A 22,650-nucleotide genomic window follows, 5' to 3' on the forward strand; every position below is an offset into this window, starting at 1 on the left:
AAAAAAAAAAAAATTTAAAGTAAGGTTTTAGCAAGGGAAAGAGCTATAAGGGTTAACCCAATTCAATACATATTAAAAATTTGGAAACATAAATTCACACATACCAATGGATGAGGTAGTTGGTTAGACTTTCATGTACAAAGTATTGTCACCAGTATTAATTTTTCATTCTTTTCTTGTAAAAGAAACCCACAAAACAAATATGGCTATCGTTTCTTATTTTATATTTGTATTAATTTAAATTTACATGTATTTAAAAATTGTTCTTTGTATTACTAAGAACACCCAGAAGCCATGCAAATTTGAGGTGTTGTTCAGCAGTTATTGATGTTCTTACATTTCAAATAATATTTAGGCTTTACAGATTTTATTTTTCTGATTGTGACAACAATATTCTATTTCCTCCCCAAATGTGGGCAATTCTACAACATCCCTTAAGTGATGTCCTTTAGGACTGACAGGGTATGGATATGTGTCTATTATGTGAGTGTAGTTGAGTGTGAGGGCACTGGTACTCAGAGTGATGTTAAAGAAGGCACCTACTTGGAGAGCAGAGTCTTGGACAAAACGTGAGTAAAGTAGGTTTGAGTGCAAATCTTTGTTCTTTCAGCCATATCTAAATCTCAGATTCACCTTTTCATCTAATAGTAATAACCTAACTCTAAGGATTGGTGTGGAAATTAGACTATATAATATCAAATACCTTGGCACCTAATAAGTACTCCATGAATATTTGTTGGTTTTCTAACTTGAAGACTAGCTCATTATCTGACTTAGCTGTTATGTACCCCGAATACAGCATAATTATAATATCAACAAGAATTTACAGTTAAAGTAAAGTAGATCTTTTCCTTTTACAAGCACTTTTGCCAACACTATTTCATAGAATTTTACCTCAGCACTTCCCAAGGAATTATCTTTCTTCTGTCTATTGCAGGATCATTGTAACAAAGAAAAAAAAAATAACTGATATAAAATGCTTTGAAATACTACATACACACATACATATACATATTTTTAGATAAGACATTGCTAATATTATTTTGACTTTTTCCTGATATAGTGTATGTGTGTTTCTGAAGATTATAACAAAATAAATGAGAATAATAGATCATAAAATTACCAAATTGATTTCATTTGAATTATCATACTTTTCTGAAAGCATTTTTATGCTTAAACTCTTTGATTCTAAAGAGTACAGTGTATATTTGTAGATGTACTTTCTTAAGACTAAATTCTGTATGAGGAAATACAAAAAGATTTGTTTCTAATGGAAACTTGAGATGAAATATAAAACTAGAATCTACAGATAACATTATTTTAAATATCATAGTATGGATACTCTTCTTTTCTCCCTCTCATACAAAAATATCATTATCTAATTTTCTAGTTCACTGGAAAATTGTGGACTGGAGTGAAAGGAGGTATCCTCCACCTTGGCCTTCCCAGAGAAAGTTTGTGAATTACTCTCCATGCATTTGAAATGGTGTCTAAACACGGAATCATTTGGGACTAAACCACGTTGCAGGGAGATGGCCTCTGAGGCTTACATGAATCTGCCTAAAGTGGTCTGTTTGATCATCAAGCACATTTCAATGCTGATACCATGCTTGGCACTCTGCTGGGCATGGCAATCAATCCTTCAAACAGAATGACAAGATCTGTTATCTTTGATCTGTCGTTTTTGCCAAAGGAAAATACCTAAAGGAAGAGCAAAAATTAGTCATTGCTGGAAAAGGCATAGACAGTTAGATTTTGAACAGCACCAGTCATCTTCCAATGAAGGAAGGAGGAAAAGACGGCAACTGGACATCTGTAAGGCGGAGTATTAAGCCACCCAGGAAAATTTATTCATCCATTGGCATATTTAGGCTCACAGAATGGTAAGTTTGAAAGGAATTTTAGGGAACCAGAGTGAGGTTCTGAAACTTTCAGATGGTCACATAGGTCTTAAATCATAAATAATAAAACCTCTCTGCTACTCATAAGAGAGGGCAGCATAACAGTAAAGAGCATGGTTTCAGAGAAAGATCACTTTTGGCTGAATCCAGTTTCTGCCTCTTAGTGTCTGTATAATTTGGGACAGTCATTTAACCTTTCTGTGCCTTAGTTTCCTCATTTGAAAAATGAGGACAATAATATACTCATTTCATACAGTTGTTCTGAGGATTAAATACTGTAGCCTATAAAAAGAGAGTCTGCAAATGCCTAGAACATAATAAATAGCTATAATATATAATATGAATTATTATTATTAATACTACCAGCACTGAAAACCATTTCTACTTCTTCATGTGATACAAGTTCAATGTATCCATTTACAATTTGGAAAAGTTGAATGAGAACCAAGTCCTTTATGTGAACAAAAGATTATAGTCAAATGAAAATGTTATATTCTGGTGAACATTCTTCATATAGCCTTTCTAGTGCCTTAAATATTATCAATTGAAGTTGTTATTTAAGTAGCAGTCTATTCAGACTTCTGATACAAAGAATTTGCCTTTAACGTAAAATATCTATGTTACCCTAAGTTATGAAACCCAGTGACCCTGGCTTGAGTGTTCTCCCCAGAAGCTTCTACTGTATGCTGAGCACAGAATAAAGATATAGATTGAAGAAAATTTATTTCGGATATTATAGATGGGAGGCAAAGCTATATGTAGAAGCAGGCCATGAAAAATGCAACCTCAACTTTCCTTTTGAACCCATAGTAATTTATCTCAGAAACAATGTTGAGTTCCCTGAACTGTAAGGTAAGTAACTTGCCCCAAGCTTTAAATCTTCTGTAAGGAATAAGTCATTGCTGTGCCTTGTGCTTTAAGCACTGTGTTCCATGGGTTGGAACTGTGAACATTACCTGGCATACTCTAGGGAGGTGAGAATCTGAAGCACAATGTGATTAGGCTAAATTCTCCAGGAAAAAAAAATACTTTGCAGATGAGGAATCATCAACATTAATCACAACATCTCATTTAAGGATAAACTGTCCTGGAGGTACTGAAACACTTATTCACTCATTCAAACATTTTGACCACTTTCTTTATTCATGTATTCTAGGCTTATTTACTGAGCATCTACTTCATGGCAGACACTGTGCTAGGCACTGAGGATGTAGTGGTGAATGCAATGAAGTCCCTCTGCTTGTGGAGCTGACCCTCTTTTGGCCACACCCTGTATCAGGGATACACAGATGAATTAAATCCAGGCCTTCTCTGTAAGGTGTTCCAGATAAAGAGAGAGAAAGGAAAATGGCAACAGAATTTGGTGTGGTCAGGGGTGTGGGACTACTGTGACCTCTGAAGGCCAGGAAGGGTTTCCTGGAGAAATGAGTTTCAAATTCACTTCTGAAGGGCAAAGAAGAGTCGATCAGTGGTTATTCTAGGCAGAGAGAGAGAGCAGCTTTTACCAAGGCACACAAAGGTGAGAAGAAACTGCTGATGGCTGCATGGCCAGACAATAAATCTGGAGAGTTATAAAGAGACCAGAAGATGAAAGGTCTTGAAATCATATTGCATAGTTTTATACTTTATCCTAGGACAACTAGATGCTAATGATGGATGTTAATCAAGGAGTGACATAAGCATATTTCAACTGTAATACAGAGAATGGGTTGAAATGCAGAGAATGGACTGGCAGCAAGCATACCAATAGGGAGAATGTCACAGGACTGAACAGATGAGTAGTGATGCAGTCTAAACAAAGTCAGTGATCATGGGGATGGAAATAACCAGGCAAGTTTGAAAAACATTATGGAAGTAATTGCCTGGTAGCGGGCGGTAAGAGAGAGGGTGGAATAATAGTTGACTCCCAGGTTTCTAGCATGGGAAACTGCATAGAAGATGATGTCATTCACTAAGAGACAAAGGTGGAGGAGCAAATTCAGGATAAGGAACTATGATTAGTTTAGTTTTGAACATAATGAGTTTGTGTTGTCTGTGAGTCAAATAAGTGGAGATGTTCAGTAGGTTGTAGAATGTGCAGCCTGAAGATCTGAAGGGAGCTATGGACTGATGTTGTAGATGGCAGATCATGGGGTCAGGATCTTGGAAAACTCTAGCATTGAAGATGTGAGCACAGAAGGAGAAGATTGAGCAGAGAGGGACAAAGGGCTAGGTGACAAATCAAGGGTAAATGGAGTTACAGAAAAGAATGGAAAAATGGGAGAAGGAGGTCTAAGAAAGATGATGTATTCGGCATTGAATATTGAGAAAGCTCACCTACAGTAGGTGCTGAAGTTTGTTTGTTGGATGTAGTAACAAAAATGACATTCACTAGTAGAGTGACCATCTGTCTGAGTTTGCTTGGAACCTGTTGTTCTAGCATCATTGTTATTAACACTCTGTAGTGCCTAAGTTTGGATAATAAGTTATATCATCATCCGTGTCATTGATCAGTGTGAATAGTTTCAGCAGCATATCAAAGATAGATTGCAATGAGTGTAGGGAAGAACTGGAGAAGGAAGACACTAGGTGAGGCCATTTTCTGAAAGGGCTGTTGGAGAAGGAATTTTAACGTCAGGTGGGCATTGAACTAGACAGATTTTGAAATTTCTTCCAATTCCGGGAAGAGTTTGTAGTACTATTTTCCTTTACTGTTATGAGTCCTCAAAATTAGTGAGAAGTAAGACTCTTCTGTTTCTTACAGAACATCACAGAGCTAAATTCTATTTTCTTACAAGTTATTTTACAAAGCCAATATTTTATAAATGAAATTATTTTTATTATTCTATTGTCTTGAAAATGAATACCAGTTACTTAAACTGTCTTTTGTCTCCTCCATATCCAAAGACATATAAAATAGAAACAAGTGAGCTGATTGTCTCTCTTAAGAAATTACTGTTAGTCCTAAATTAAGCAGAACAATCATCATTTCAGTAATTTTGTATGATAAAGCATTACCAATAATGATTAGATTGGGATTCAATATTCTACCTCTTATTGCAGAAAAGATTGATGTAAGAAAGCTAGGAAAAATAAATGTCTCTAAGTTTATTTATAATTAGTGTGTCTTCTGATTTTTGGAACTTCCAGGTTAGACCAAGCAGATGGCTGCAAGAGTTTAAGCATTTATATTTAAAATAAGATACAAACAGTATGGGTGTTCCTCTGTATATCATTTTGGTGGAGAAATCATAAAGGATGTATCTGAGGGTATTAAAATGTCATAAGTAAAACAGCATCTTAGGAAAACAGGCAGGTTATATACAATGGAAGGATTTTTAAGCCTATATGGATATTGGGTTGGGTAGAGAGCCAACCAAGAGTCTCAAGTCCCTCTGCTTTCGTAGTTAAAAGAATGGCAAATGCAAATAATAAAGCCATTTGCAAATGTCCCTGTAAGCCTCCTTGCCCATCGTTGAATGTTATTGGAGGTCAAGTTTCCAGCCATAAGCCCGTTCCCATCCCGACTCTTCACATATACTGGTGGGGGACTCCTGTGAGTCATGAACACCGGTGGGGTTAAAATAGGGGAAGTTTTTTATAGTTAAGATGCAAATGGCTGGCTTTAAGAAAGTGGGGGAAGGGGTATTTCTGTGAAAGATACTTCTGTTTGAGAAAAGAGGCCAATGGGAAGCATTAAATTGTACCATAGCTATAATTTCTCTTCCATATCTAGGCCTGTGAGTGGTCCCATAAAGCATGCTGTCACAGAGAAGTATCCTTCTCTCCTCTCACTGTTTCTTAAGGTAATTAATAAAAGTGCATGCTTTTGCTAATCTGATCAAGCACTATTAAATTAGTCAATGGAACTGAAATGTTCCCAAACATATTTCAAATATTTGCATATTAGATATTCAAGTTATCTATAATCAACTTATGCTCAATACCCCATTTATCATTCGTTCTTTGGACACCTAATCTAATCAGACCCACAGCCTAATATACTATTTTTTATCTAAGCTCCAATTAATTTGCCCAGACTTTCTTTGTATCATCTCTCTTTTGTTTCTTTTGTGTGTATTTGTTTTTCAGTAAGCAATGGCCTCAGTTTTGCTTCTCTTTTGGATGAACACCACCACATAGGGCCTGAATGTGAAAGAAGACCCTCTATTTGTCTGTTCTGGGGCAGTCTGGTAGTAAAACACCGTTGAATGGGACACAGATTCAGCAGACCATCAGGTGAATGGGACCAGTCTCTCTTCTTCCAAAATATCAGAAGTTAAGCACTTGGAACGGAGATTTGGCCAAGATGACCCATTTACAGGCTGGACTCAGTCCAGAGACTATAGAGAAAGCTCGCCTGGAACTGAATGAAAACCCAGATGTTTTACATCAGGATATTCAGCAAGTCAGGGACATGATAATCACCAGGCCTGACATTGGATTTTTACGTACAGATGATGCCTTCATCCTGAGATTTCTCCGAGCCAGGAAGTTTCACCAAGCGGATGCCTTTAGACTCCTGGCTCAGTATTTCCAGTATCGCCAGCTAAACCTGGACATGTTCAAAAACTTCAAGGCAGATGATCCCGGCATTAAGAGGGCTCTGATCGATGGATTCCCTGGGGTGCTGGAAAACCGAGACCATTACGGCAGGAAGATTCTTTTGCTGTTTGCAGCCAATTGGGATCAGAGTAGGTAAATGTAGATAGTGTCTTTACTTGGTTTTCCTTACTATAAGCATCATCACTGCATGTTTGGGGTTGTATAGCTTTACATATAATGAACTTTCATTAAAAAAAGAATATTTCACATGTTCACCCAGGAAGCTTTAAGGCCACAGGTGTGCTGTTCTCAAAAGGCAATTCCAGATGAACAACAGAATTGTAACATTAGAGTTGTAAGAGACCTTAGAAGTCATTATTCTTTTCATCAAAGTGGGTCATTCACTTTAGTAAAATTGAAACTGGATCTTCTAGAAGAATCATATATTCTGTCCTTGGTGTTCTCATCTTTAATAACAAAACAAAATGGCATTAGTAGATGCTTAATATCAAGTATTTTCAAAGCATAAAATAATTTCTTGGATCCTTTCCATGACTTGAATTACCTCTATTTCTCCTGAGTGCCAGACATTTCTATCCAAATCCCTGCTAGACATTTCTCCCTGAAAGACCTAAAAGGGACCCCAAACTCGATATATCCCAAACATCATCTTTCTCACTCTACCTGCTATGTCATCCACCTAGTATCTCAAGCCAGAAATCCAGGAGCCATCCTTGACTGCCCCTTGCTTTGGTCTTTACATCCAATTAATTGGCAAGTCCTACCACTTTCTTCTTATAAACCTGTGAAATCTCTTCACTTCTCTTTGCTTGCATTACTATTGCCTTAATTTAGGTTCTCATCATTTCTTCTCTCATTACTGCAACAGTTTCTTAGCTAGTATCCCTGCCTCTAGTCTCATCTCTTCTGAGTCATTCTAGGTTACACCGTAGCTGGGGTGACCCTTTCAAAATTCTGTTACATCACTTCCCTGATTAAAATTCTTCAATGACCTGCAAAGCTATTGAAATAAAGTAAGGTTCTTGTGATCCACCTTCTGCACTTCCTCCTCTGCTTCATCTGCCCTTCGTCACATTCTCTGGTCCAGCTGGTTGGGACTATAAGCCTTGCCTTGAACAGTTGAGGTTTTTAAATGCCTTCCACCCTTTGGACTTGACCTGTCAGACACCCAAAGGAGAGACAACCATCCCCTATCCCAACTCCAATCATCCAACTCCAACAACACAATTTGCCTACTGATGCATCTCTATGGTCTTTGATAAAGGTAGTCTTCTTCCACTTGCCTCCCAAACCTGTTTTTCTCAGGCACCCTACCTCTGTTTATATTTATATTAATGCAGTTACAATGGAAATGTAACAGCTACTGTTATCATAGCTAACATTTTGTATACTAATGACAAGCTCTGCTAAACATTAATATATATTACCTCATTTAACCCACCTGAGAACTTTGCATGATAGATATTAGTACTATGACCCCTCTTTTACCTTTGATGACATAAGGCTTTTAGAAGTTAAGGAACTCACTCGTGTTACACAACTAGTGAATACAGAGTGGGAGTTGGGCAATGGTAGTCTAATGTGCGAGCCAGTTGTCTTAACCCGACTTTATTGTAATTGTGTGTTTACTTTGTGTATTCTTACCCCTCTTCCCAAGACTGCAGGTTCCTTGAGGGCAGGGGATCATGTCTTTTTCACGTTTATATCTTTGGTACATGGCACAATACCCAATGAATGTTGAATGAGAAAGAATAATGAATCAATTTCCAAAACATCACCTATGAATTGAACTTTCACAGAGATATAATCATTAACATTCTTATGTGTCATGGGGAGACATAGGTTTAACCTAAAAATATATCAACCTCCATAACCATTAAAAGGAATTTCTAAAGTGCCTCTTCACTGCCTCATGTCACTATTCTTTCTCTTTAAGATGATAACAGTGTAGGGCACCTTGGTGACCACTGGCTGTTTTGTGGTTGATAGTTTGGGGTGGGGTTGTCTAATCCTGGAAAGGTATTTGCATATTTTAACACTATCAATCTATAATTTGGTCAGGACTCCACCTGGGTCTGGGCTACCTTTCCATGTTTCTACCCTGTTATTCTGTAATGATATGGCATAACGTATCATATATCATATCATAATTAACATAATTAATGATGAGTCTCTCACTACATTGCTTCACTGATGAGACAGATTTTTAGGCCTTAAGATTCATCCATCTTTATCATTCACTCAACAAACAGTGAGTATAGACTTTGTGCCAGAGCTTGTCTTAGGACACTGAGGACAGCGATGAGAACACACAATCCCTGCCAGTGAGGACACCATTGTTCAGCCGGACGCTTAACAATGGTGCAAACATATAGGCAGCTCACTCCAACTGCAATAGAATAATTCTTTCTGAGACACGCAACTCATTAGTACAGGACATCTGTGTAAACTAGAGGCAACAGCCTCCCCAAAAGGGCACATTAACATTTTGGATTTTGAAATAAGAAAGTATTGATAATTCTGGGGAATAATTGTATTAGTCCAATCTTGCATTGCTAAAAGGAATTACCTGAGACTGGGTAATTTATGAAGGAAAGAAGTTTAATTGACTCACAGTTCTGCAGGTTGCATAGAAAGCATTGCTAGGGAGACCTCAGGAAACTTATAATCATGGCAGAAGGTGAAGGGGAAGCAGGCACATCTTCACATAATGGGGCAGGAGAGAGAGAATGAGGGAAAGGTGCCACACACTTTTAAACAACCAGATCTCCTGAGAATTCTCTCACTAGACAGCACTAGGTTGATGGTGCTTAACCGTTAAAAACCACCCCATGATCCAATCACCTCCCACCAGGCCCCACCTCCAACACTGCGGATTACAACTCAACATGAGATTTGGATGGGGACATGGAGCCAAACCATATCATTAATTGTGCTGACTTCATTTATGCTTAGTTGTTTTCAGTGTTCTAGAACTTCCATCTGCTAAGACAGATGAGGTAAAGAACATCAGTAAGTGGGGACATACACATAAAGAAATGAGCCATAGTCAAATATTTTATTTTGTGTTAGGATTTGGTCCATGTATATCCCAAAATGTGTTGTTAAGAAGAAGAAGAAACAAATCTCTTAGTAAATAATCCAAGTGTTTATGGTCATGATAACCTCAAACAAATTACTTCACCTTTCTGTTTCTCAATTCTCTCTTGTGTAAAGTAAGAAGTTTGAACTATGCAATTCCTGAGATACTTGCTAGCTCTAATGGCTCATGAATGTGAAGCTTATTCAGCCTGATCCTATGGATGGGAAGTGACTTAAAAATTCACTTTATGGTCTCCTAATTTGCTACACTTTTTAAAGTAATCTCTCTTTGCATTGTCCTTCTCCACATTTGTCAAACTGTGCAATATTATTTGTCCCAGACCATTATGGTTTTAACAAAAAGGTTGTGATGATAAGGCTATTCCACTGGCAGCCAAATATTCAATGCAAACAAGCCTCAGTTTGAATTTAGATATTGTCATGTTGTTTACTGGTTATATAACTTTTGACAAGCAACCTCCCCGAGACTCAGTTTTCTCATCTGTGGGTTGGGAATGAGAGTGATGTCTATCTAATAGTATGGTTGGGAGGAATGAATAACATAACACACTGAAAAAACACAGCTTATTGTTTGATACACTGTAAGCACTCTAGATATTAGCTTCTAGTATTATCACTAATACTATAAAAGATTCCATGTAAAAGGTAATAGAAGACACGTGGTAAAATGAGTTGCAACCAGGGGCTGGAGTACAATATTTACAATATTTGAAAATGGGAATGGGGCAATGAATGTGAACTACAGCATGCCCATCCTAAGCACCTGTTTGCTTTCTTCCCCAACATGTTTCCTTTCACACAGACCCAGCCCAGTGGGGCCCAAAAGGCCTGGAAAGGCTGACACAGCTTTGCAAGGAAATGGCTTCATTCTCACCGGGGGCCTGAGATGACTGGGAAGTCATTTGAATATCTCATGTGAAAGGTTTACTAATATTAAAATGGTTATGAATATTTATTAAGACAGTGTAAATCTCATTCATCTGAACCCAGACACAAGGACAAAAGCTCAGAACAGTGAGCGATGGGAAGCACTATCCCCTGAGGGCTTGTGCCAGGCTCTGTCTACTTGGGTTCAACATGGCAACCGAGGCATAGGCAGTGCTTGGGCTACCTGAGCATAAACTGGCCTTGCCCAGACATTGGACCTCAGCAGAGAGCTGACTTCTTCATTTTCTGAGGCTGCCAGGCTGAACTGAAACCAGATGGATTCAATCAGCGCCCATGGATTTATTCAAAAAATGAACTTGGCCCTCCAGAGTGAGCAGAGTTTGTATCCCAGTTCCCCAGCTTCGTATGTCACGGAGACCTAGGGGACACTGTTGGTCGATGAGTCCTCTGATTTTTCCTGCCTAAACTCCTATCGGCATTGGCAATAATTCATCATTTGCCCCTTTAAGATCTGATGAAAAATAAATTCATTTCTTGCTTCTTTCTAAGCTGCAGACTTGCACTTGGTCATAAGCCCAGTTTGCCATGAATGCCCCAGTGCTGGAGAAGAAAATCTGAGCATAAAGGGGCACATCTGTTTTTTTCTGGTTTTCACTCAGTTAAAAAGAATAAAAGGTTAAAATTGGTTAAGTTATTTTACTTTCTGGAGTCTCAATTGTATCAGGTGGAAACGATAAGATATCTGGCATATGGGGCTATTGCAAGAATTAATCACAATTGCCCTTTTTGGTGGTGTCCAGAGGCCAAAGAGAAGAGTGATTAAGTGCACATACTCTGAAACCGGATGGCCAGCTTCCAATCCCAGTTCCTCCTAACCTGCCATGGGGTCTTGAGCAAGTTGCTTAAATCCTTATTACCCTCAGTTTCTCACCTGTAAAGTAGGGGTGATGAGGGTCATAGGTGAGTACTAGTTGGTGCTCAGTAAATGGGAGTTGTTTCTTAAGAAAAAAAATCAAATCAGGCAAATACCTAGGATACTGGGTCAAAAGATGTACTGTATTTTGTAATAATTTGTTATTGAGGTAATATATATATATAATATATATATAACATCTTTTCCATATTTTAGTGTACAGTTCAGTGGCAGTATATACAATTATATTCTTTGTTCACCCTTCATCCTGCCTCCCTGCCCCCTTACCCTCTCTGGTAACCACCAACCTACTCTCTATCTTCATAAGATTCACGTTTTTACCTCCTGCATGTGAGTGAGAACATGAAATATTTGTCTTTCAGTGCTGGATTATTTCACGTAACATAATGGCCTTCAGTTCCATCCATGTTGCTGCTAAGGACAGAATTCATTCTTTTTATGGCTGAATAATATTTTGTTGTATGTATATACACTCTATTTTCTCTTTTTTAACTTTTAAGTTCAGGGTACACTTGCAGGTTTGTTATACAGGTAAATTTGTGTCATGGGGTTCTTTTGTACAGATTATTTCATCACTCAGCTATTAAGCCTAGTACTCATTAGTTAGTTTTCTTGGCCCTCCCTCCTCCCACTCTCTACCCTCTTAAAGGCCCCAGTGTTTATTGTTCCCCTTTATGTGTCCATGTGTTCTCAACATTTAGGTCTTACTTATAAGTGAGGAAATGTGGTATTAGGTTTTCTGTTCTTGTATTAATTTGCTAAGGATAATGGCTTCCAGCTCCATCCATGTCCCTGCAAAGGACATTGTCTCACTCTTTTTATGGCTGCATAGTATTTCATGATGTATATCCAGTCTATCACTGATGGGCATATAGGTTGATTCCGTGTCTTTGCTATTGTGACTACTGCTGCAGTGAACATACACTTGCATGTTTCTTTAATAGAATGATTTACATTCCTTTGGGTATATATCCAGTAATAGGATTACTGGGTCAAGTGGTATTTCTGTCTTCAGGTCTTTGAGGAACTGTGACACTGTTTTCCACAATCTTTGAACTAATTTACACTTCCACCAACAGTGTATAAGCATTCTCTTCTTTCCACAACTTCACCACCATCTGTTATTTTTTTACTTTAATAATAGCCACTCCAACTGTTATGAGATGGTACCTCACTGTGGTTTTGATTTGCATTTCTCTAATGATCAGTGATGTTGAGCCATTTTTCACATGATTGCTGACCACATAAATGTCTTCTTTTGAGAAGTGTCTGTTCATGTCCTTGCCCACTTTTCTATGGGATTGTTTTTTTCCTTGTAAATTTGTTTAAATTCCTTACAGATGATGGATATTAGACCATTGTGGGATGCGTTATATGCAAAAATTTTCTCTCATTCTGTAGGTTGTCTGTTTACTCTGTTGATAGTTTCTTTTGTTGAATACTACATTTTCTTTTTATTTATTTATTTATTTATTTATTTATTTATTTATTTATTATACTTTAAGTTCTAGGGTACATGTGCATAACGTGCAGGTTTGTTACATATGTATACTTATGCCATGTTGGTGTGCTGCATCCATCAACTCGTCAGCACCCATCAACTCGTCATTTACATCAGGTATAACTCCCAGTGCAATCTCCCCGCCCCCCCATAATAGGCCTCGGTGTGTGATGTTCCTCTTCCCGAGTCCAAGTGATCTCATTGTTCAGTTCCCACCTCTGAGTGAGAACATCGAACACCACATTTTCTTTTTTTTTTTCTTTTTTTTTTTTTTTGAGACGGGCAGTCTCGCTCTGATCGCTCGGCTGGAGGTGCAGTGGGCCGGATCTCAGCTCACTGCAAGCCTCCCGCCTCCCGGGTTTACGCCATTTCCTGCCTCAGGCCTCCCGAAGTAGGCTGGGACTACAGGCGCCCGCACCTTCGCCCGGCTAGTTTTTTGTATTTTTTAGTGAGGACGGGATTTCCAACAGTGTTAGCCAGGGGTGATCTCGATCTTCCTGACCTCGTGATCCTCCCGTCTCGGCCTCCCAGAGTGCTGGGATTACAGGCTTGAGCCACCGCGCCCGGCCTACGAACACCACATTTTCTTTACCTATTCATCTGATGATTGGTACTCAGGTTGATTTCATTTGTTGGCTATTGTTAATAGCGTTGCCATAAACATGGGAGTGTAGATACCTCTTTAATATATTGATTAATTTCTTTCGGCTATACCCAGTAGTGGAATTACTGGATCATGTGAACATTCTAGTTTGTGTTTGTTTGAGGACCCTCCATACCGTTCTCCATAGTAGCTCTATTAACTTATATCCCCTCCAGCAATGTGTGAGGGTTTCCTTTTCTCCACATCTTTGTCAGCATCTACAAGATGTACCCTCTAAGTGCTGCAGCATTTGAGGCCATTACCAGGTTTCCTCCACCTAGAAAAGTATACAAAATACAACTGAGAACCCTTAGCTACCCATAAGAGCAGACAGTCCTCTGCAAAGACCTCTGTGATAGTTCAGTTGTAGCTGAGAAGCTTTAAGAAGTCACCTTGTTTTAGTGATCCTACCTATTATTTTATTATAGTCTCAAGATATAAGAAATGAATGGCGGGTTGGTGGTGAATCCAGATAATAAAAGCCCCAGAATACACTATAATAGTATCCATTAGTGTTGTGTAGACCAGCTGGTCCCCAAGTATCTTGATGGGGGAAAAACAGTTGGAAATGAATTGCAAGTCATAATACATAAAATTACACGAAGATTCTTTTGTTAGTGTATTGCTTGTTTCTCATAATTAAAAACTCAGAAATCAGCAACCAGGTTGAAAACTAGGTGAAAAATTGGTTCCTTAAAGCAGAAGAGGCACTTGAAGGATGAGTTAAGTTAGGGTAATTTACTAGAGAGGAAAGAAAGTTGATAAACATTTTGATTAGAGTCACGGTAAGAAGGCCAAGGATCCAGGAAGCTCTTTCTCCCCAGAATACAAAGCAAGGGCCAAAAAGTTGGATTGAAGATGAAGGAGTCTGAGCCAGGACCTCAGACTCAGGGCTGTAAAGGTGAGGGATAGGGCAAAATTCAAGGGGTCACCAAGAAACTCCCATAATTAAATAAATGATATTGTAATAAAATATTTTAAAAACTCACAATGCAAAAAAATTCTTGATGAACAAAACATCCAATTTTTTCTATTTACTTTGTAAAGGAAGCATGCTTACATTTGTCTTTTATTGCTAGATTTTTTTATTTTAATAGATTTAGGGGGTACAAATGCAGTTTTGTTACATGGTTATATTGTTTAGTAGTGAATTTTGGGCTTTTAGTATAACCACCCCTTGAATGGTGTACATTGCACCCAATAGGTAATTTCTAGCCTCTCCTCCCCCTCCCACCCTCCCACATTATGTAGTCTCCAATGTCTATTATTCCACATTCTATATCCACGTGTACATATTATTTAGCTCCCATATATAAGAGAGAACATGTAATATTTGACTTTCTGTTTCTAAAATATCCAAATTTTAAAGAAGGCAGGATCAGTATTATTGATTTCCTTTTGGCTTCAGGATCCAACTTGGCTCAGGGCAGCACTGCTCAGACCAATCAGATTTCTCAGGGGAAGAACCTTAAGTTGGCTGCTGGTCAATTACATTACAGTACATAATACTGCACATATGTAGACTCTTCAGCTGCATAGTCTTTATGGTTCTCAAGCATTTCCATGTACGTTTTCTTATTCAATGCTCATAACCATTTGGCAGTTTCAGTATCACTAAGTTACTAATGACATAAAAATAGTTTCAGAAGGAGAAGACACTTTCTAGTCAAGAAGCAATATGACTCATCAATGGGAAAACTTGACTCAGACTCAGAGCTTCCAACTCCAAGCTCATCCCAAAGGCATCTGAAGCCAATCACTCAGCCCCTCAGTGGTTAGATGTTTCAAAATACCCATGGAGCTTCTGAAAGACTGCAAGTGGGTTTCTTGGCGGAGAATGAGCATGTGCATGCGCACCATGAGTCATGGTGGAGGGGATCGGCGGTCTGGTCGTAGTGCTTCTTAGAAAGAGCACAGTCAGCGGGAGGAGCTGCTCAATCTTATCCGGTAGAACCGTATTAAGCACTATGAAATGCTTAGCATCCCCTCTTCCGGGCACTGTTATAACCAGGAAGACCTCCATATTTCCAGCACCCTTAGGGGAGCTGAGGTCCACTTGGAGAGCCCCCGATGGGGACTGTCTAGAAACATCTTAATATCAGCATCAGTAACTACCCGTTGTTAGGTGCTTTTGTGCCAAGTGTTTTGTATACACTATTTCTAAGGCCTACCATAGTCCCACAAGGATCTATGTTGGTACATGGGTAATATGTAACAGTGATAGAATTATTCCCTAGTCTGTCTGCACATAAGGACTATGCTTTCCCACTAAGTCCTATTTATTATCTCATTCCGATCCTGCACTCAGTTTCCAAAGTCTCTTTCAATCAAAAGCTGAATCATTGGTATGTTGTTAAGTGGCAAAGTAGCCCCAGGGTCTAAATTCAAGTTTGTTTGTTTCTACATTCTTTCTTCAGCTCCCTCTCCCAGCCAAGAGGTAGAGGGTGGCTCAATGTAAACAACGAAGCCATTCCCTGTGTATTCGAATGGGACTCAGGCAGTGATGCGTGTGTATTAGAAGTTGGGTGCACCAGAAGTTGAGATGATTCTGAAGGCTCAACATCCAGGGCCTATACAGTCCTCGATGTGAGTGGGAAGAAAGAAAGTGGAGGGGGACTTGTTGGTTCGATTTGAAAGTGAAAGGGGTGCTGACCAATTGGCAAGTCTTATTATGCTTTAATGGAATGAATCCAAGTCTCCTTCATTCCTTCATGCACTCTGTAATACATATACTGAATGGTTACAGTCATCTGGCCTTGTGTGTTTCCTAAAGGTTCCAAGGTTGCATTCCTGATCTGAACTCATGGTCTCAGAATGACATCTCATAGCAGTTCTCCCACCTCCAAACTCCCCAGGCATTAAATGATGGAAAAATGAATGTTACTAGGATATTTGACCTTCTTTCCTTCACAATTGTGAACACTGTCATATTTACTTTCTAATGTAGAAAACCACCCCAAATCTGTCTGTTCTTAGGGGACAGGTGCTTTTCCACTTGCCCTTGTTTCTGGGAAGGTATTCAGCTGTTTCTTGTCCCCTCATGCCTTGCAGTAATTTATTTGATGGATACGCTGAAGATAGCAGCTTCCTCAAATGTCACCAGTCACTGCTGACCTGTGGCAGCCTCTAAAGGGCTAACATTGCAAAAGCCCCCACAGCTCTGTGGTGTGATTTGGCAGTGGGAGATGAGCATTAAGCACGTTCTTTCTTCTGATTAAAACCCCAAGGCTGTAGGTGGGATATAACGCTTCAAACTATAAATAAGCCCACTGATTGAGGTTTGCCTTTGGCTTTTGCAAGAGCATTAAAGAGTTTTTTACAAGTAGCAGGAGGTCTGTGCCTCTTTCAGTTTGATTGTCCTCAGTTATAGGAACTTGTAGCATGAAAGGGGAAGATTTCTAATGTATCCATGGTGAATATTGGTGAGGAAAGAAGGAAGGAGGCAAGTCAGGGAAATGTTAGGCTTCTTACCAGGTCCATGAGGTAACCCTGCCCCCAAAGCCCAAAGCCTATTAAGAGAAACCCAAGAAAAGGTTTAACTGTCTTCCCTTTCCACCAAAACATTTCCTGAATCTTTCTGGTAATAATCAATTTTTCTTTTGAGTTTGGGAATAAGTAAAAATAAACTGCAGAGAAGGGCAGTTATTATAACCACAAAAGCAAACAATATTGAGTGCTTACTAATCTGTAACGCTCTTACGTAAGCACTACTAATAGCCATATTTTGCAGATGATGAAATTGGAACTTCAGAGAGGTTAGGTGATCTGTCCAAGGTCACACAGCTGGCAAGTGACTAAACCTGGCAAGATCTCAGACCTAACTTCTCATTTAAAGCACTGTGCTGCACAGCTTATCACTGGAACTCATTTACCAAATTTGGGGGCTGCAAAATCAGACACTAATGACAGATCTCCATGAGCTATCAGTAAGCAAGCCTTCACCTGTCACTTGAGGTCTCAAAATACTTTGAAAGGACCTCATAGCCCAAAAGACAAATCCTGTTGCCACATACTCCAATCTCACAGAAACGTAGCCAACTAAATGTTCAAAATCCCTACCCAATGTCTGCCCTAATTATTTGACAATAGTAACAGTGATGACAAAAACAACTTTGATTTTTCTTTTAATTCTAGCCCAGCAAAGGACACTGAATACTGCTTGAAATGTTTTACAAAAATTGGTCATAATCTGAGCCTGATTTAAGATAGCGATTGAAGGCATCATTTCTGCCTTGCATTGAAATGAGTGTTCATATAGACTTTCTGTTGGCAAACAGAATCCCAGCTCAGTTGCTACCAGTGCTGTGACCTTGGCAAGATTTGTACTCCTTTTACCCTTGTTTTTCTCCTTTGTTGGGTAATAATATGTATTTTGTAGAACTGTGAGGATGAAATGAGGTACTAGAGAAGAAGGGGTCAGACAGGCAGATAGTCATTTCCTTTCTTCCATAAGTGAGCTGGTTTTCCTATTTTGACCTAATCCAGAGCCTAAAACGCTCAAGATATGATTTCTCATTTAGTATAAAGAGCTGCTAAACAGAATATATCACTGTTGTGTGCTTCTAAAAAGTTGTTGATTGATGAGGGATGAAGTTAGGAGAGTTTATACTGTGCCTTGATTCTGGCTTCCTCGACCCACTGCCTGTTTATATGGTGTGCCATGTGTGTCAGCCAAATAGTTCTTTGAATATTTCTTTTATTCTCCCTTCTTCCTCTAACAATCTCCTTGTAAGATATACCCTACCATCTGCTCTCTAATTCCACTTCATCCAAGGCTCAGTTGCTTTCTACCCACCATCAACATCCCCTTACAATTGCACTCAGAACCTTAAAAACTTGCCTGTTAGAAGTCATCTTTCCCACAGATTGGATGGGAGAGCAGTGGGGTCTCAGCTTAGAGATAACACAGCAGTGTACACCCCTGTGTGCCCGGTTGGCTGCCCATCAGGAAGATGTCAGCCGTTACAGGGCTCCGACAATGCCACTACAAAGGCAGGGTGGGCTTTCAGGGAGGGGGCTGTACTGACCTGGAGAACAAGGTTTTATTGACAGCATATCTTTCCAGGCCAGCTGCTCCTCTGAAATTCTCACTTATAAACTCAGAAGTTAAAAAGACATAACATTCATTAGCTTGTAGATAAAAAAATCTCCTCTGATGGCTAGAAATCCAAGGGCCTAAGAATAACTTCCTCCTTCTCAGAGCAAGTCCCAGTGAAGGCAGCCAATGCTAAGCTCGCTCAATTAGTTGATTTGAAATTGTGCTGTCATCTGGGAGCATGACCTGTGTTGGCTTTTCCAAAGGTCAGTGGCAGTAAAAGAAGGCATATAGAAAGGGCATTTTAAAAACACAATGTTGCCTGTATGCTACATTCACTGTTGGATTTTCTAATAAGCATAGCTGGCTTTCTGAATGAATGCATTGCAAGTTATGAGGCCTTTTCCTGCACTGAAGCTCTTCTGGGCTATTCATTGCTTTCCCCAGTTCTCAATAAGCCAGGAAAGCAAGTTTTGTCCCCTTCATAAGGAAGATACTGTAGAGCCAAGAAGGAAAGCCCCTGGCACAAGGCCAAACTCCAACCCCCAGTTCCTGTGTCCAGAGCCTCACCTCTATAACCACCTGCCAGCCCAGCTCCCCTGCCCTTTCGATATGGTTCCCAGATAATCACTTGGAACAGTGATATACGGAACCTTAAACAGCCACTGGGAATGATTAAGTGCCCATGCTTCGCTTTAGTTGTAAATCAAGCTCCAAAGCCATTTATTGTGAGTGTTCTATAAAGCAGTAGAAGTTATTGCCACTATGCTGCAAAATATAATGTCAGACAAGAAAATAAAGATACGGTAAATTTTGCTGTGAAGGTTTTAAAGTGATGTGTTGTTTTTTCTTTGCACATTCTTTCTGTTTCTCACCATTTTTCTCTTCTCTTTGCTTCTATTTCTTCCCTATCTCCAATACTCCCTGATAAGTATCTCCAGATCTAATTTCAAATATGGCATTCCCATAAATAACAGCAGTGCCTTTCTGGATTATAGAGTGTTAATGTTAATAATATTCCCAGGCATTGAACACCTCCCTGAGCACGTGGTTTCATTTAATCCTCACAACAATTTATGAAGGAGATGTTGTTATTCTCATTTTCAATAGACGGTATTTAATCTTGACAAAATCGCAAAGCTTGTTAGTGCTTTGATCTCTCTCTCCTTCTTCATGCTGCCTAATTATGTTTGGGGCCTGCTGTTGGGGATTGTGCCACCTAATCTCTGATGACTCACAATTTGTTGCAAAGTTCTTACTAAAGAATCTTTATGGCTTCCTAATGAAGTTGGTTCAGTCTCTTTGCCATACATTTTGGCACATAAAACCTTAATCATTCAGCATTACTTTCCTTATGCAAAGGACATCTTCCACTTGAGTCAAACGATTCTCCCCTCCTGCTCCTCCTGCATCATAGCTCTTCCTACCTTCGCATATACAGTTCCTCCCATTCAGTCTTCATTCCTATAACGTGGTGAACATGGCCCTACATGAGAAGAGGCCTCCTGCAGGGCTTCTCTAGCTTTAAGGAGAAGTTAGAGTGAGCAGGTGAAGGGAAGGGAGTGTGAGGGAGGCTGAGACAAAAGGGTACACCATGTAAGGGTCTTGGAAGAAAGAGCTTGCCGAGCTGGGGAAACCTCAGTTGGTTCCAGTGAGCACAGAAAATAAAGGCCCACACAGTGACAGTTGAGGCTGAGGAGGTGGGCTGAGGCTGGGAATGGAGGAATTTGGGCTTCATCCTAAGGACAATCAAGTTCTGCTCATCTTTCCAAGCTCATATTCACACAAAGGATTGGAGTACATATGAGTATGCCAGGCATTTAGGAAAGAACACAGGAGGGATTAATGCTGCCTCAGCCATGGCAAGGGATGCTCCTCTTTACCTTACACTTTCTCGTGCTTCCTGGAAGCTCCTAGAGACAGGGAACTGTGTCTTTTCTCCTTGGTATCCATGAGTACAGTGCAGGGGGTAGTGGTGTCCTGTTGGTTGCCTGACATGTGCGGAGAAATCTGAAGCAATGAAAAGCCCAAACCAGGGAGACTCTTTCTAGACTCTTCCCAACAACAGCATTCCTGTTGAGTTGACTGGAGTTGTGTGCAACTGAACTTGAGAATGAGGGAGGAAGAGACTAGAATGCTCCTGCCTAGTCCTTGCCTACTGATCCACAGCATGGCCTAACGAAGAGAGAGCACGTTGTTGAGGCAGTAGTGGGAGCGAGGGCACCACCTGGGAGTCATGGGCTCTGCAGGGGCTCTGTCCGCTATGTGACTTGAGCTCCGGGTGCCACCTTCCTCTTCTGAAAGTAAGGATGTGCAAGCAGATGACTCATAATTTTCTCTCAACTCATAAATTTTATATTCTTTGTGTGTCATTGTGCACAAGATGGAGTTAAGAAAGGTTTTGATGTTACAGAAATCTCCACTGTTCAAGATGCTGCTTTCCATGGAGAGCTTGGGGAAGGGAAGCTTTGTGAATGGTGTTTTGTACTCAGTGTCTCCCTTTCCCTGACAGGTTCGTGTAGATTCTGGTGAATCTCATGAGTTTCTGAGGAGTTAGTCCATCCTATAATTTTATAGCATAAATCTTGATTAGTATATCACACCACCATGGGTAGAGTATTTCAGTTTCATATTTAATTTCTAAAGTTTTCTGAAACAATACTGTAATGCCTCATTTACTTTATATCTTTGTAAGAGAAGAGGGCATTCCAGAGAAATTAAATTTCCAAGTAGTTGAGGTCTACATTTTAAAGGCCAGTTTTAAAATTTTGTTTTGTTTAGGACTGGTTCAAAATGCATAAGCACACAAAAGAACTTAAGAACTTGAAAAGCAAAATAAAATAAAATAAAACGAGGAAGCTAATCTTGGAATGTGTTCTGTACTCTCTTCCCTTGTTAAATTAATACTTTCTTCATGATGCATGGTGACTAATCATTTAGTGAATTTAATGATTATACCCTGGGCTGTGAACCAACCATCCTGATGAAGATTCTTAGAGAATTACGAAGAGCTCCGTTCCCAGCTACAAGACCCATACTGCCATGTTTTATAAGTCTTTCTAATATCTTTTTGCTGTTGTTGTTGTTACTTCTTTCTCCTTTTAGCTGTCAATTCAAATTGCTGTTAATGAGCCTGCTTTGAAAACTCCTCTCCTTCTAATTTTCTGTAGCTTAGGAAGCCAGAAAACTGAGCTTGTTGAATTATGTGTTATAGATGAGAACCTATGGGGAATCCCAAGAAATAAAGTAAATGATCTGTAGCAGTGCATGAATTTTATAACATCTCATCGGTATGCTTGGAAATGTAGTTCTGCCCAGTGGACCAGCAGGCAAGCATGAAGTATCTTCCTCTGCAGCATCTGTTTGGAGCTATATAAAATGGAAAACCTAGGCAGTTTTTCATCCAAGGTTTCTCCAACCTTGGATTCATGTACTATGTCCATCTCTGATTTTTGTATTTTTCTTCTCTCTAATACTCTCCTCAGCCTAACAGAAAGCGATTTGCATCTTCATTTGAACTTGAACTAAAACCCAGTTTTACCAAAGCGGTGTCTGTCCTTTGAATTTTCATTTTTAGACTTTTTGAGCTATTAAAGATAAGGCTTTGTCTTTGACCAACGATGTATTGGGGAAGGGGAGAGATAAAGTAGCATATCTTTCTGTTTATCTTTTAGTACCTTCCTTGTTTTCCTTCCATACTTACTCTAAGGCAGTGAAAATCCAAATATCATTGCCACCGGACTCATTCCCTTTGGTGCCCTCATCTGAGCTACCACCTGCTTATTTTCAGGGTGGTCATTGTGATATGTTTGACTATGATCCCGCTACCATGCCCACAATTTTCATATTTATAGATTTACACTTATACTGCTTTGGTCCCTCCAGTACCAGATACTCACAGATAGGGACAGGGGCAGGGTCATTGACAAGGGTCACCAGCTCTACAACATCATAGTGGGAGAGGGAAACATGGGCCATAATTTCTTCCCTCACCTCTGCAGTGGTCTATGTGGTTGAAGCTATTGAATAAGTGGAGCCCCTTAACCTGGTTTATTCTTTATAAATATATAAATATATATACTTTATATATACTAATACATG

At 39.5% G+C, this 22,650-nt stretch overlaps 1 protein-coding gene across 3 annotated transcripts in view; it reads left to right on the top strand.

Moving 5' to 3' along the window:
* Positions 1-22,650, top strand: part of CLVS1 (clavesin 1) — a 217,963-nt gene that overhangs the window by 6,213 nt on the left and 189,100 nt on the right. For 2 of the 3 annotated variants that reach the window (XM_017893483.1, XM_017893484.1), the window contains one exon: positions 5,973-6,578. In XM_017893483.1, the coding sequence (XP_017748972.1) occupies positions 6,124-6,578 (455 nt within the window). In that variant the 5' untranslated portion in view covers positions 5,973-6,123. Of the gene's footprint in view, positions 1-5,632; positions 5,687-5,972; positions 6,579-22,650 lie in introns of those variants that run through there. The other variant, XM_017893486.1, reaches the window with a different exon arrangement.

This window comes from Rhinopithecus bieti, unplaced genomic scaffold (assembly GCF_001698545.2).
Source record: "Rhinopithecus bieti isolate Rb0 unplaced genomic scaffold, ASM169854v2 scaffold_21726, whole genome shotgun sequence".
In the NCBI taxonomy this organism is placed as follows: Eukaryota; Metazoa; Chordata; class Mammalia; order Primates; family Cercopithecidae; genus Rhinopithecus; species Rhinopithecus bieti.